This window comes from Chiloscyllium punctatum, chromosome 34 (assembly GCF_047496795.1).
Source record: "Chiloscyllium punctatum isolate Juve2018m chromosome 34, sChiPun1.3, whole genome shotgun sequence".
Lineage (NCBI taxonomy): Eukaryota > Metazoa > Chordata > Chondrichthyes > Orectolobiformes > Hemiscylliidae > Chiloscyllium > Chiloscyllium punctatum.
Window position 1 is genome coordinate 51,739,429 of NC_092772.1, and position 13,271 is coordinate 51,752,699.

The 13,271-nt window shown below is 47.1% G+C and overlaps 1 protein-coding gene across 1 annotated transcript in view; it reads left to right on the forward strand.

The window, feature by feature from the left end:
• The window catches only part of LOC140459011 (nectin-1-like), a 38,848-nt gene extending 26,020 nt beyond the window's left edge, over window positions 1-12,828 (forward strand). Inside the window, exons 6-10 of the mRNA XM_072553725.1 lie at window positions 7,153-7,263; window positions 9,496-9,542; window positions 11,697-11,726; window positions 11,825-11,868; window positions 12,686-12,828. Coding sequence (XP_072409826.1) covers window positions 7,153-7,263; window positions 9,496-9,542; window positions 11,697-11,726; window positions 11,825-11,868; window positions 12,686-12,713 — 260 coding nt within the window. The 3' untranslated portion in view covers window positions 12,714-12,828. The remainder of the gene's footprint in view (window positions 1-7,152; window positions 7,264-9,495; window positions 9,543-11,696; window positions 11,727-11,824; window positions 11,869-12,685) is intronic.
• The last annotated feature ends 443 nt before the right edge of the window (window positions 12,829-13,271 follow it).

The window sequence follows — 13,271 nt, forward strand, 5'->3', positions numbered from 1 at the left end:
CCCCAAATTCCCTCCCCCCTACCTTTTATCTCATCCCGCCTGGCACACCAGCCTCATTCCTGAAGAAGGGCTTATGCCCGAAACGTCGATTCTCCTGCTCCTCGGATGCTGCCTGACCTTTCCAGTTGAGTTTCTGGTCAGTGATAACCCCCCCAGGATGTTGATTGTGTGGGATTCAGTGACGGTAACACCACTGACTGTCAAGGTGGTCAGGTGACGTTTTATCGGTGATGGTCATAGCCTGGCATTTGTGCGGCGTGCAATTTACTTGCCAGTTGTCAATCCAAATGCTTCCTCAGACTAATGACCTATAAACCTACAGTTCTACAGGACATTGGTGAGGCCGCACTTGGAGTTTTGTGTTTGGTTTTGGTCACCTTGCTGTAGGAAGGATGGTATGAAACTGGAAAGGGTGCAGAAGAAATTTATTAGGATGATGCCAGGAATCAATGGTCTGAGTTATCGGGAGAGGTTGGACAGGCTAGGACCTTTCTCTTTCGAGTGTAGGAGACTGAGGGGGGACCTTATAGAGGTGTATAAGATCGTGAGAGGCATGGACAGGGTGAACGCTCTCAGTCTTTTCCCCAGGCTTGGGGAATCGAGGACTAGAGGGCATCAGTTAAAGGTTAGAGAGGAAAGAATAAAAGGGGACCTGAAGGGCAACTTTTTTACACAGAGGGTGGTACGCATATGGAATGAGCTGGAAGTGAAAGGGGTTGAGGTGGATACATCAACAACATTTAAAAGGCACTTGGACAAAGACATGGAAAGGGGAGGATTAGAAGGATATGGGCCAAGTGCAGGGAAATGGGGTTAGCGTAGATGGACATTTTGGTCGGCATGGACCAGTTGGGCCAAAGGGCCTGTCTCCATGTTGTGGGACATTGTGACTCTTCGATTTGAGATGGTAGCAGTTTTGGAGTAGTGAGTAATTGTCTCCGTATTCAGAGGAAGGACATTCTGGTGATGGAGGGAGTGTCACAAAGGATTCCCTGGAATGGTGCCTGGAATGGTAGGATGTATGGAGAGAGAGAGACTGAATCCGTTTGGATAATATTCACTGGGCTTTAGAAGAATGAAGAGGGTGGGGGGATCATCCCATTGAAGCTTAGATATTGAAGCTTATTGAAGATATTCCCCATGACCAGGGTGCATCAGTGATACTACACCTCCTCCAGGGAAGGTGAGCTTTCTGGCCCAGAGTGAGGGACACTACCACTGTGCCAGAAGTTTACAGCTACAAGGCACCATTCCTGATTGTTGTTCATTTTGACTCAGACTCATTATGACAAACGTCTAGATAAGGGCTGCGCCTTTCAGGACTGAGATGAGGAGAAATGTGCTCACTCAGCCTGGATGTTTCTCTGCAATTGAGGTCAAAACACTAAATGTTTTCAAGAAGGAGTTAGTACTAGTTCTTTAGGCTAAGGAGATGGAAGGATATTGGAGAAAGTAGGGGGTATTGAGTTGGACGAGCAGCCATGATTATATTGAATGGCAGAACAGGCGGGAGGGGCCGAATGGGCTCCTCCTGCACATAGTTTCGATAATTCGACGTATATCCAGTTTCGGATCATCTTGCGAACAGAATATTCAAACCATCCAATACCTTCACACTTTGGGAAATTCACACAGTTAAGGATTGCTTGAATTAATTAATTCTTTACCTTTGCCAAGAGTATTTTGTGGCTGGGTGGATTGGCGTCAGCCTCGCGTGTGAGGGTCATGTTCTGGGTATTTGCACCCCATTGTAGATCCTAGCTGGTTATACTCACCTCTGCTGGATCTACAGAGAGAACAGTGCTGTCTGTGTGAGCCAAATAACACAAACCCATCACAATTAATGATGAGCCTTAATATACACTGCAGCTTGGTAGTTGGTCATGACTTTTGATGGCTAGTTGGCGCGCATGTAATCAAAAGACATGACCAACTATCACTGGTATCCATACACATAAGTCTCCTTACACATAGATAGAGGGGGACACCAGTTTGACTGGGACATCACATCCATTCCAGGACAGGCTAAACATACATGTGCAGGAATTCCGAGAGGCCTGGCATTCAAACCTCCATCAACACACACATTGATTTGGACTCCATTTAGCAACCTCTCAGACAAAGGAAGGGGAAGTAATACGAGCGACCACAACAGACCAAGACACATAAGCAGCAAGTGGGACAAAACGTCATCGGAGGCGCACTGATGATGTCACCTAGCATGGTGACGAAACGTCTGAAAACAATCTACCAGCTTAGTGAGCATTATGACTGTCACATAATGCCCAGGGATGTGCAGGTTAGGGTGGATTGGCCATGGGAGATTGTCCCATCGTGTCCAGGGATATGCAGGTTAGGGTGGATAGGCCATGCTAAATTGTCCCATAGTGTCCAGGGATGTGCAGGTTAGGGTGGATTGGCCATGGGAAATTGTCCCATAATGCCCAGGGATGTGCAGGTTAGGGTGGATTGGCCATGCTAAATTGTCCAATTGTGTCCAGGGATGTGCAGGTTAGGGTGGATTGGCCATGGGAAATTGTCCCATAGTGTCCAGGGATGTGCAGGTTAGGGTGGATTGGCCATGGGAAATTGTCCCATAGTGTCCAGGGATGTGCAGGTTAACGTGGATTGGCCATGGGAAATTGTCCCATAGTGTCCAGGGATGTGAAGGTTAAGGTGGATTGGCCATGGGAAATTGTCCCATAGTGTCCAGGGATGTGCAGGTTAGGGTGGATTGGCCATGGGAAATTGTCCCATAGTGCCCAGGGATGTGCAGGTTAAGGTGGATTGGCCATGGGAAATTGTCCCATAGTGTCCAGGGATGTGCAGGTTAGGGTGGATTGGCCATGGGAAATTGTCCCATAGTGTCCAGGGATGTGCAGGTTAGGATGGATTGGCCATGGGAAATTGTCCCATAGTGCCCAGGAATGTGCAGGTTATGGTGGATTGGCCATGGGAAATTGTCCTATAGTGCCCAGGGGTGTGTAGGTTAGGGTGGATAGGCCATGGGAAATTGTCCCATAGTGTCCAGGGATGTGCAGGTTAGGGTGGATTGGCCATGGGAAATTGTCCCATAGTGCCCAGGGATGTGCAGGTTAGGGTGGATTGCCATGGGAAATTGTCCCATAGTGCCCAGGGATGTGCAGGTTAAGGTGGATTGGCCGTGGGAAATTGTCTCCCAGTGCCCAGGGATGTGCAGAATAGGGTGGACTGGCCGTGCCCTGTGATGTCTGGGACTGCACAGATTGGGCTTGGTGGTTTGGGTAGGATGGTCTTTGCGGGGGTTGGTAGCAGATCAGATGGGTCAAATGGCCTCCTTCTGCACTGTAAGTATTCTATATTTGTTCCCTGATCAGTGATGGTATTAGACACTTGTGTAGGGGATTGGAATACAGTCCTTCTTGCTCAGAGATAGGGCATTGCCACTATACCACGGGAACCCTGGTCATACCTTAGTGGGCAGATACAAGATGTGGCAATGAATTGGTCGCAATAAACATACAACAGGCATGGTACAGATACACAATCCTTTATCCGAAATCCAAAGAGATCCGAAATCTGACATTTTCCTCGTGTCGTTTTCTTTTCTCCATAACTGTTTGGTATGCAAACAGTTAACCCAACTCCACACCCACCTGACCCAGGTCACACAGGTGTGGCCCAGCACTGGCAGGCATCAATTCTGTCTCAGGGGTCGTCGTGCTCACAGGTGGGTCGGTAAGATTTCTTAAACTCTCACTGTTAAACTGTCAATCATTCCGAAATCCAAAAAAATTCTGAATTCCGAACACCAGCTGGCCCCAAGGGTTTCTGATAAGGGATTATGTACCTGTACGTGGAAAAGCACATTCGTGGGATATGTATGGAAAACAAACTTGCTTAGAACATAGAACATAGAACAATACAGCACAGAACAGGCCCTTCGGCCCACGATGTTGTGCCGAACATCTATCCTAGATTAAGCACCCATCCATGTACCTATCCAAATGCCGCTTAAAGGTCGCCAATGATTCTGACTCTACCACAACCACGGGCAGCGCATTCCATGCCCCCACTACTCTCTGGGTAAAGAACCCACCGCTGACATCTCCCCTATACCTTCCACCCTTCACCTTAAATTTATGTCCCCTTGTAACACTCTGTTGTACCCGGGGAAAAAGTTTCTGACTGTCTACTCTATCTATTCCTCTGATCATCTTATAAACCTCTATCAAGTCACCCCTCATCCTTCGCCGTTCCAACGAGAAAAGGCCGAGAACTCTCAGCCTATCCTCGTACGACCTACTCTCCATTCCAGGCAACATCCTGGTAAATCTTCTCTGCACCCTCTCCAAAGCTTCCACATCTTTCCTAAAGTGAGGCGACCAGAACTGCACACAGTACTCCAAATGTGGCCGAACCAAAGTCCTGTACAGCTGCAACATCACTTCACGACTCTTGAATTCAATCCCTCTGCTAATGAACGATAATACTCCATAGGCCTTCTTACAAACTCTATCCACCTGAGTGGCAACTTTCAAAGATAATTGAAGGCTTATTGCCTTACTGTTTATAGAGTCTTAGAGTAATACAGCATGGAGAAAGTGAGGACTGCAGATGCTGGAGATCAGAGCTGAAAATGTGTTGCTGGAAAAGCGCAGCAGGTCAGGCAGCATCCAAGGAGCAGGAGAATCGATGTTTCGGGCATGAGCCCTTCTTCAGGGGCTACAGCATGGAAACAGGCCGTTCAGCCTAAACTAGTCCATGCTGACCATGGTGCCCACAGCTAGTTCCAATTGCCTACATTTGCACCATATCCCTCGAAACCCTTCCCATCCAGGTATCTGCCCAAATGGTTTTGAAATGTTGCTGTTGTACCTGCCTCACCCATGTTCCCTGGCAGCCCATTCCATACACGCACCACTCTCTGTGTGAAGAATTTGCCCTTCAGGTCCTTCTTAAACGTTTCCCCTCTCACCTTTATCCAGTGCCCTTTAGCTTCCAAATCCCCATTCCTGGGGAAAAAAAAACTACCTGCATTTATCCTATCAATGCCCCTAATGTTTTATACACCTCAATAAGATCACCTTTCATTCTCCTACGGTCGAAGGATAAAGTCCTATACTGGCCAACCTCTCCCTGTAACTCAGGCAATAGCCCCATCAATCTTCTTTACACTCTTTTCTGTTTAACTATGCTGCTCCTGTAACAGGGTGACCAAAACGGTACACAATAATCCATGTTTGGCCTCACCAACAGCTTAGCCGAAAATGTGTTGCTGGAAAAGCGCAGCAGGTCAGGCAGCATCCAAGGAGCAGGAGAATCGACGTTTCGGGCATAAGCCTCACCAACAGCTTACACAACTTCACCGAAGGATCTCGCTGATGAGGTCACGGTGACGAAGCATCTGAGAACAAACCTTCCAGCTCAACAAGCTAACCTACATCCATATCATCAACCTGAGCTACAAATCGTCTCAAAAACTGCTGACTGATACAACTATAACATCACATCCCAACTCCAATACGCAATGCCTTGACCAATGAAAGCCAGCATGCGAACTGCCTTCTTCACTGCCCTGTCTACCTGTGACACCACTTTCAACAGACGATATACATGAAGTCCTCCGTCCCTCTGTTCTACAACACTCCTCAGTCTTTCCTGTATAAGTCCAACCTTGTTTTGACTTTCCAAAGTGCAACATCCGTCACATCACAGATGTCAAGATGATGGCAATCTCCCAGTATTCGTCACTCAAGTTGAACACCTTTATCCTCGAGCATTGCCTGTCCACAGTCACTGCTGCTCCCCCCTCTACATCTGTGTCTGCACATTGCAATCACTGCTTCCAACACGTGTCGTGTGACTCGATCAATCACTGAGTGCCATGTCTTCATATTAGGGGAAATGACAGCTGTCTACTGCAATGGGCCATCAGAGGAAACAGTAACATTGAGAACCGAAACACGCTTATGGGAAACTGTCCCATAGTGCCCAGGGATGTGCAGGTTAGGGTGGATTGGCCATGGGAAATTGTCCCATAGTGTCCAGGGATGTGCAGGTTAGGGTGGATTGGCCATGGGAAATTGTCCCATAGTGTCCAGGGATGTGCAGGTTAGAGTGGATTGGCCATGGGAAATTGCCCCAAAGTGCCCAGGGATGTGCAGGTTAGGATGGATTGGCCATGGGAAATTGTTCCATAGTGCCCAGGGATGTGTAGATTAGGGTGGATTGGCCATGGGAAATTGTCCCATAGTGTCCAGGGATGTGCAGGTTAGGGTGGATTGGCCATGGGAAATTGTCCCATAGTGCCCAGGGATGTGCAGGTTAAGGTGGATTGGCCATGGGAAATTGTTCCATAGTGTCCAGGGATGTGCAGGTTAGGGTGGATTGGCCATGGGAAATTGTCCCATACTGTCCAAAGATGTGTAGGTTAGGGAGGATTGGCCATGGGAAATTGTCCCATAGTGTCCAGGGATGTGCAGGTTAGGGTGGATTGGCCATGCTAAATTGTCCCATAGTGCCCAGGAATGTGCAGGTTAGGGTGGATTGGCCATGGGAAATTGTCCCATAGTGCCCAGGGATGTGCAGGTTAGGGTGGATTGGCCATGGGAAATTGTCCCATAGTGTTCAGGGATGTGCAGGTTAGGGTGGATTGGCCATGAGAAATTGTCCCATCGTGCCCAGGGATGTGCAGGTCAGGGTGGATTGGCCATGGGAAATTGTCCCATAGTGCCCAGGGATGTGCAGGTTAGGGTGGATTGGCCATGGGAAATTGTCCCATAGTGCCCAGGGATCGGCAGGTTAGGGTGGATTGGCCATGAGAAATTGTCCCATAGTGCCCAGGAATGTGCAGGTTAGAGTGGATTGGCCATGGGAAATTGTCCCATAGTGCCCAGGGATGTGCAGGTTAGGGTGGATTGGCCATGGGAAATTGTCCCATAGTGCCCAGGGATCGGCAGGTTAGGGTGGATTGGCCACGAGAAATTGTCCCATAGTGCCCAGGGATGTGCAGGTTAGGGTGGATTGGCCATGGGAAATTGTCCCATCGTGTTCAGGGATGTGCAGGTTAGGGTGGATTGGCCATGGAGGAACCATACAAAGGAGCTTCTTGCTGGTTGGTATCCAATTGCCTTCTTCACTCCCCATTCCCTTCTCTTTGTGTTTTCACAGGTCATACCGATAGCAAGGTCATCATTCCATGGGTGATAGTGGGAGTGCTGGTGATCGCTCTGGTTTCATTGACCATTGCTCTACTCATCCAGAAACGACACAAGTCAGCAGGTAAATACTTATAAACTGAAACATGGAAGCATTTTCCAATATATCTACTGCTATTTTAACTCATTACAGGTATTCAATAATACATCATTTCAATTTTGATTGATTACTGCCCACTCAGAATGTTCCTGTCCGAATAATCAGCTGTGTTGAATCATTCCCTACAAAGTGGAAGCAGGCCATTTGGCCCATTGTGTCCACATTGAGCCTCAGAAAAGCACACTTTCCCCTGACCCTATCCCTGTGACGCTACACTTCCCACCGCTAACCCATCTAGCTTGCACACCTTTGAACACTCTGGGGCAGAATCCCATGGCCAATCCACCCTAACCTGCACATCCCTGGGCACTATGGGACAATTTCCCATGGCCAATCCACCCTAACCTGCACATCCCTGGGCACTATGGGACAATTTCCCATGGCCAATCCACCCTAACCTGCACATCCCTGGGCACTATGGGACAATTTCCCATGGCCAATCCACCCTAAGCTGCACATCCCTGAGCACAATGGGACAATTTCCCATGGCCAATCCATCCTAACCTGCACATCCCTGGGCACTATGGGACAATTTCCCATGGCCAATCCACCCTAACCTGCACATCCCTGGGGCACTATGGGACAATTTCCCATGGCCAATCCACCCTAACCTGCACATACCTGAGCACTATGGGACAATTTAGCATGGCCAATCCACCCTAACCTGCACATCCCTGGGCACTATGGGACAATTTCCCATGGCCAATCCACCCTAACCTGCACATCCCTGGGGCACTATGGGACAATTTCCCATGGCCAATCCACCCTGACCTGCACATCCCTGGGGCACTATGGGACAATTTCCCATGGCCAATCCACCCTAACCTGCACATCCCTGGGGCACTATGGGACAATTTCCCATGGCCAACCCACCCTGACCTGTACATCTTTGGACTGTGGGAGGACACTGGAGCACCCGGAGGAAACCCACGCAGACGCGGGGAGAATGTGCAAACTACACACAGTTAGTCACCTGAGGGTAGGATCGAACCCACGTCCCTGGCGCCGTGAGGCATCAGTGCTAACCACTGAGCCACTGCCTTCCGCTGGTCATTCACCTCTCTATCTTGTGTGTTTGCTGATGTCCTAAAATGGTGAGTTCGTTCATATTAGTGTATCACTGGTTTTTATCGAGTAGAAACCATTGAAGTAGATATGCAATGATACCAGAAAATGCTGATTAATATGCGTGAGATACACGTACAGCACAGACCAAATTTAAAATATTCAACCGGTAAAAAAACAAAAAACCACAGATGCTCGAAATTAGAAAGATCAACAGAAATTGCTGGAAAAGCTCAGCAGGTCTGGCAGCATCTGTGAAGGGAAATCGGAGTTAAAGTTTCAGTGACACTTCCTCAGAAGATAACAGTAACAAAGCTTGATGTATGCAGAAAGGAAGAAAGTAGATTTGAAATTATATAATTGCTAATATTGGACCAGCAAAGGTGTATTAATATCTATTAGTGATTAGACTGGACAGACTCAGGAACAGTTTCTTCCCAGCTCTTGTAAGATTTCTGAATGGACCTCTCATACGTGAAATACAGTGTTGATCTCGCTCTTAGCGTACCTTCTCTGCAGCAGTAACATTGCATTGCTCACTCTGTTCCATTACCCTAATACTGCACAGTGGCTCAGTGGTTAGCATCGCTGCCTCACACAGCCAGGGAGCCTAGTTCAATTCCAACCTTGGGTGACTGTCTGCACAGAGTTTGCACACTTCCCCTGTGTCTGCATTGGTTTCCTGCAGGTGCTCCGGTTTCCTCCCACAGTCCAAAGATGGATTTGCCGTGTTAAGTTGCCCGTAGTGTTCAGGGACGTGTGGGTTGGGTGTTTTAGTCGGGGAAATGTAGAGTAATGAGATAAGGGGAATGGGTCTGGGTGGATCACTCTTCAGAGGGTCAGTGTGGACTTGTTTGACCATAAGGCCTGTTTCCGCACTGTAGCGATCCTATTCTGTGTGTACTGCAAACAAAACAAAACTTTTCACTGTACTCCGAGACATGTCACAATAATAAATCAGATCAAATCAAATTCAGGACATCAAGAACATAATCTGACTGCAGCATAAATTGTTGCTCCCTGTTCAATATGGCATTCTTGCATCTGTCCTGATGAGTGTAGAATGAATGACAGATTACTTTTCAAGAGAATGATTCAAGCTGTCTTATTCATCCTAACGTATTCTTTCAGAGGAGCACTATATCAACGTTCCCAATCAAAGGAAGAAATTTCATCAGGTAAGTCCATCCTTTCAACTCTTCTGTAATCAGAGGATACATCAGAGTGGAATGGAATGGCAGACAGAGTTTAATACAGATAAATGTGAGGAAATACTAGTGGAAATTATACAGTGAATGGCAGAACCCTTAGGAGTATTGAGGTGTAGAGGGATCTGGGTGTGCAGGTCCCCAGATCACTGAAGCTGGCAGTGCAGGTAGATAAGGCAGTAAATAGGTCAATGGCCTGCTTACCTTCATTGGGACAGGGCATTGAGTATAAGGATAGACAAGTTATGCTGCAGCTTTATAGAGCTTCAGTGAGTCCACACTTGGAATATTGCATCCAGTTCTGGTCACCACACTAACCAGAAGGACGTGGATGCTTTGGAGAGGGGTGCAGAAAAGTTTTATCAGGATGTTGCCTGGTATGGGGCCTTTAGCTCTGAAGGAAGGGTTGGTTAGACTGGGTTTGTTTTCACTGGAACGCAGGAGGTTGAGGGGGTGACCTGACCGAAATGTAAAAGATTGGGAATGGCATGGATAGAGTGAGGCTTTTTCCCAGGGTGGAGGGGGTCAGTTACTCGGGGATATAGGTTCAAGAGCTGTTTGACATGGGGTGGGGGTGTGGGGAGGGGAAGTTTAAAAAAGACGTGCTGGCTAGGTTTTTCACACAAAGGGTGGTGAATGCCTGGAACATGCTGTCAGAGGGGGGTGGAAGCAGGTACATTAACAGCGTCCACCTGGACAGATACATGAATAGGAAGGAAATCGAGGGCTACAGATCCTGTAAGTGAAGACAGTTTTAGTATGGAAGGGAAAAACATGTCAGCAGAGGCTGGGAGGGCTGAAGGGCCTGGTCCTGTTCTGTATTGGTCTTTGTTCTTTGCTCTTTAATAATTTCCCTGTGACTGAAACCAAAAGAGAAAATGCTGGAAAATCTCAGCAGGTCTGGCAGCATCTGTAAGGAGAGAAAAGAGCTGACGTTTCAAGTCTAACTGACTGTCAAAGCTCTTTTCTCTCCTCACAGATGTTGCCAGACCTGCTGAGATTTTCCAGCATTTTCTCTTTTGGTTTCAGATTCCAGCACCCGCAGTAATTTGCTTTTATCCCTGTGACTGATGACAGTCTGGTCTCTGTTTGGCTAATCATTTGTGCTGTGTGATCAGAATCACTTGAAGGGAATTGACATTTGAATTTTTCCCTTCAGCTCCCTCAGAGTGTGCAGAGCAGGGAATAAAACATTTACCTTGTTGTGACGATGTATTTTAACTATTAGAGAAGAGGAACAAGGCGAACAAATGTGAACAGGTTTGACCTTGGTGACGATGTCACTGGAGGCAACGATAGAAAACGCCACAACGAATCTCTGATGTGGAGGTGATGGTGTTGGACGCGGCTGGGCAAAGTCAGAGGTCACACAACACCAGGATACAGTCCGATTGATGTACTTGAAGCCATAAACATTCAGAGCGCTGCTCCTTTATCATTTGATGAGCCACTTCACCGGATGAAAAGGGCAGCGCTCCGAAAGCTTGTGATTTTAAATAAACCTCTGTCGCACTATAACCTGGTGTCGTGCGATTTCTGAGGAAGAATCGTTTTTACCGGGATGCCTTGAATTTTTTACCCAACAACGCACCAATTGCTTTGAGGTCTTTGCTTCCAAGAAGATGCAAAAAACCGAATTGCAACCTTCCTCATCGGCTGGGTGGCACAGTTTGAAGACAGTTGGCTGAAGGAAATAACAAAGCGGTGAAGTTATTTTTTGTTTGACACACTGAGCTGTTGTGATCTGCCTGACTGGGTGATGCCAACTCATTCAACAGGAATACAGAACAGCTGGCGGGGGGAGGGATGAGAAAGTAACTTGCGATGGGAACAAATGGGCAAAAATGGACTCTAGGGCAAAACCGAGAGGGAGGGAGCAAATATTTAGCGAGATCTTTCAAAGAACATGTTCAGGTGGAGAGATCTGTATGATTTAAGGTTCCAACCACCGCTGTCAGATATGAATTAATTCCCAGCAAAGATTTGAAATATTATCTAGCCTGTTCAGCATCCAAATTAAATCCAGTTAGTCCCACATCTGCATTGGCCCCCTCTGTTTCCCTTCCTGTTGAGGTCTATTCCAGAATATTCCACACCTGAAAATTGTTTTCTTTACCTCCCAAGGAGTCCCCAGAGATCGACGCTACTTACGCGGTGAGTGGAACCCACCTGCTAATGTATGTTCGACACCAATTGTACTGAGCGTTGTGCAGCAAGCAGTAAACCTGACTTGTTGTGATCACTTCCCACAGAGTTTGAAGTTGGGGGAACAGTCAGTGTACAATGAAATACAAAGGTAAGATTCACGCTGCTTCCTCAATTGTCGGGCAATCAATTGATCTGGGTCACATCCACCTCATTATCATGCATCTCTGAATTGATGCATCATATGTCTGTCTAATTGCCGTCAGTCCGTCCGTCCGTCAGTCCGTCCATCCGTCAGTCAGTCTGCCTGCGTGCCTGCCTGCCTACCTACCTAGCTACCTGTCTATTTATCTGTCTGTCTGTCTATCTATCTATCTGTCTGTCTATCTATCTATCTATCTATCTATCTATCTATCTATCTATCTGTCTATCTATCTATCTATCTATCTGTCTGTCTATCTATCTATCTATCTATCTATCTATCTATCTATCTATCTATCTATCTGTCTGTCTATCCATCTATCTATCTATATATCTGTCTGTCTGTCTATCCATCTATCTATCTATCTGTCTGTCTATCTATCTCGCTATCTATCTATCTATCTATCTGTCTGTCTGTCTATCTCTATCTATCTATCTATCTATCTATCTATCTATCTATCTATCTATCTATCTGTCTGTCTGTCTATCCATCTATCTATCTATCTATCTACATATCTATCTGTCAATCTGTCGATCTGTTGATCTGTCTATCTATCTATCTGTCTGTCTATCTATCTATCTATCTGTCGATCTGTCTGTCTGTCTATCTATCTATTTATCAGTGCAGCTGACCAATTATCCATAAATTCTGTGTGAAGGCTGTTTGAAATTGTTCATTCCCACATCATATATTTGGACAGATTATCACGTTGTGTTTGATTATTTTTCAGATATTGATCCTGCATTTAATGCTATTGTTTTTTTAGATGCGATGTTGGGAAGCGTACAGCCTGAACAAGAACAGACTGAAGTCAGCCAGGTTCTGAACAGTGTAAAAACAATGACTGCAGATGCTGAAAACCAAATACTGGATTAGTGGTGTTGGAAGAGCACAGCAGTTCAGGCAGCATCCAACGAGCAGCGAAATCGACGTTTCGGGCAAAAGCCCTTCATCAGGAATAAAGGCAGTGAGCCTGAAGGGTGGAGAGATAAGCGAGAGGAGGGTGGGGTGGGGAGAGAGTAGCATAGAGTACAATGGGTGAGTGGGGGAGGAGATGAAGGCGATAGGTCAAGGAGGAGAGGGTGGAGTGGATAGGTGGAAAAGGAGATAGGCAGGTCGGACAAGTCCGGACAAGTCAAGGAGACAGTTACTGAGCTAGAAGTTTGAAACTAGGATGAGGTGGGGGAAGGGGAAATGAGGAAGCTGTTGAAGTCCACATTGATGCCCTGGGGTTGAAGTGTTCCGAGGCGGAAGATGAGGCGTTCTTCCTCCAGGCGTCTGGTGGTGAGGGAGCGGCGGTGAAGGAGGCCCAGGACCTCCATGTCCTCGGCAGAGTGGGAGGGGGAGTTGAA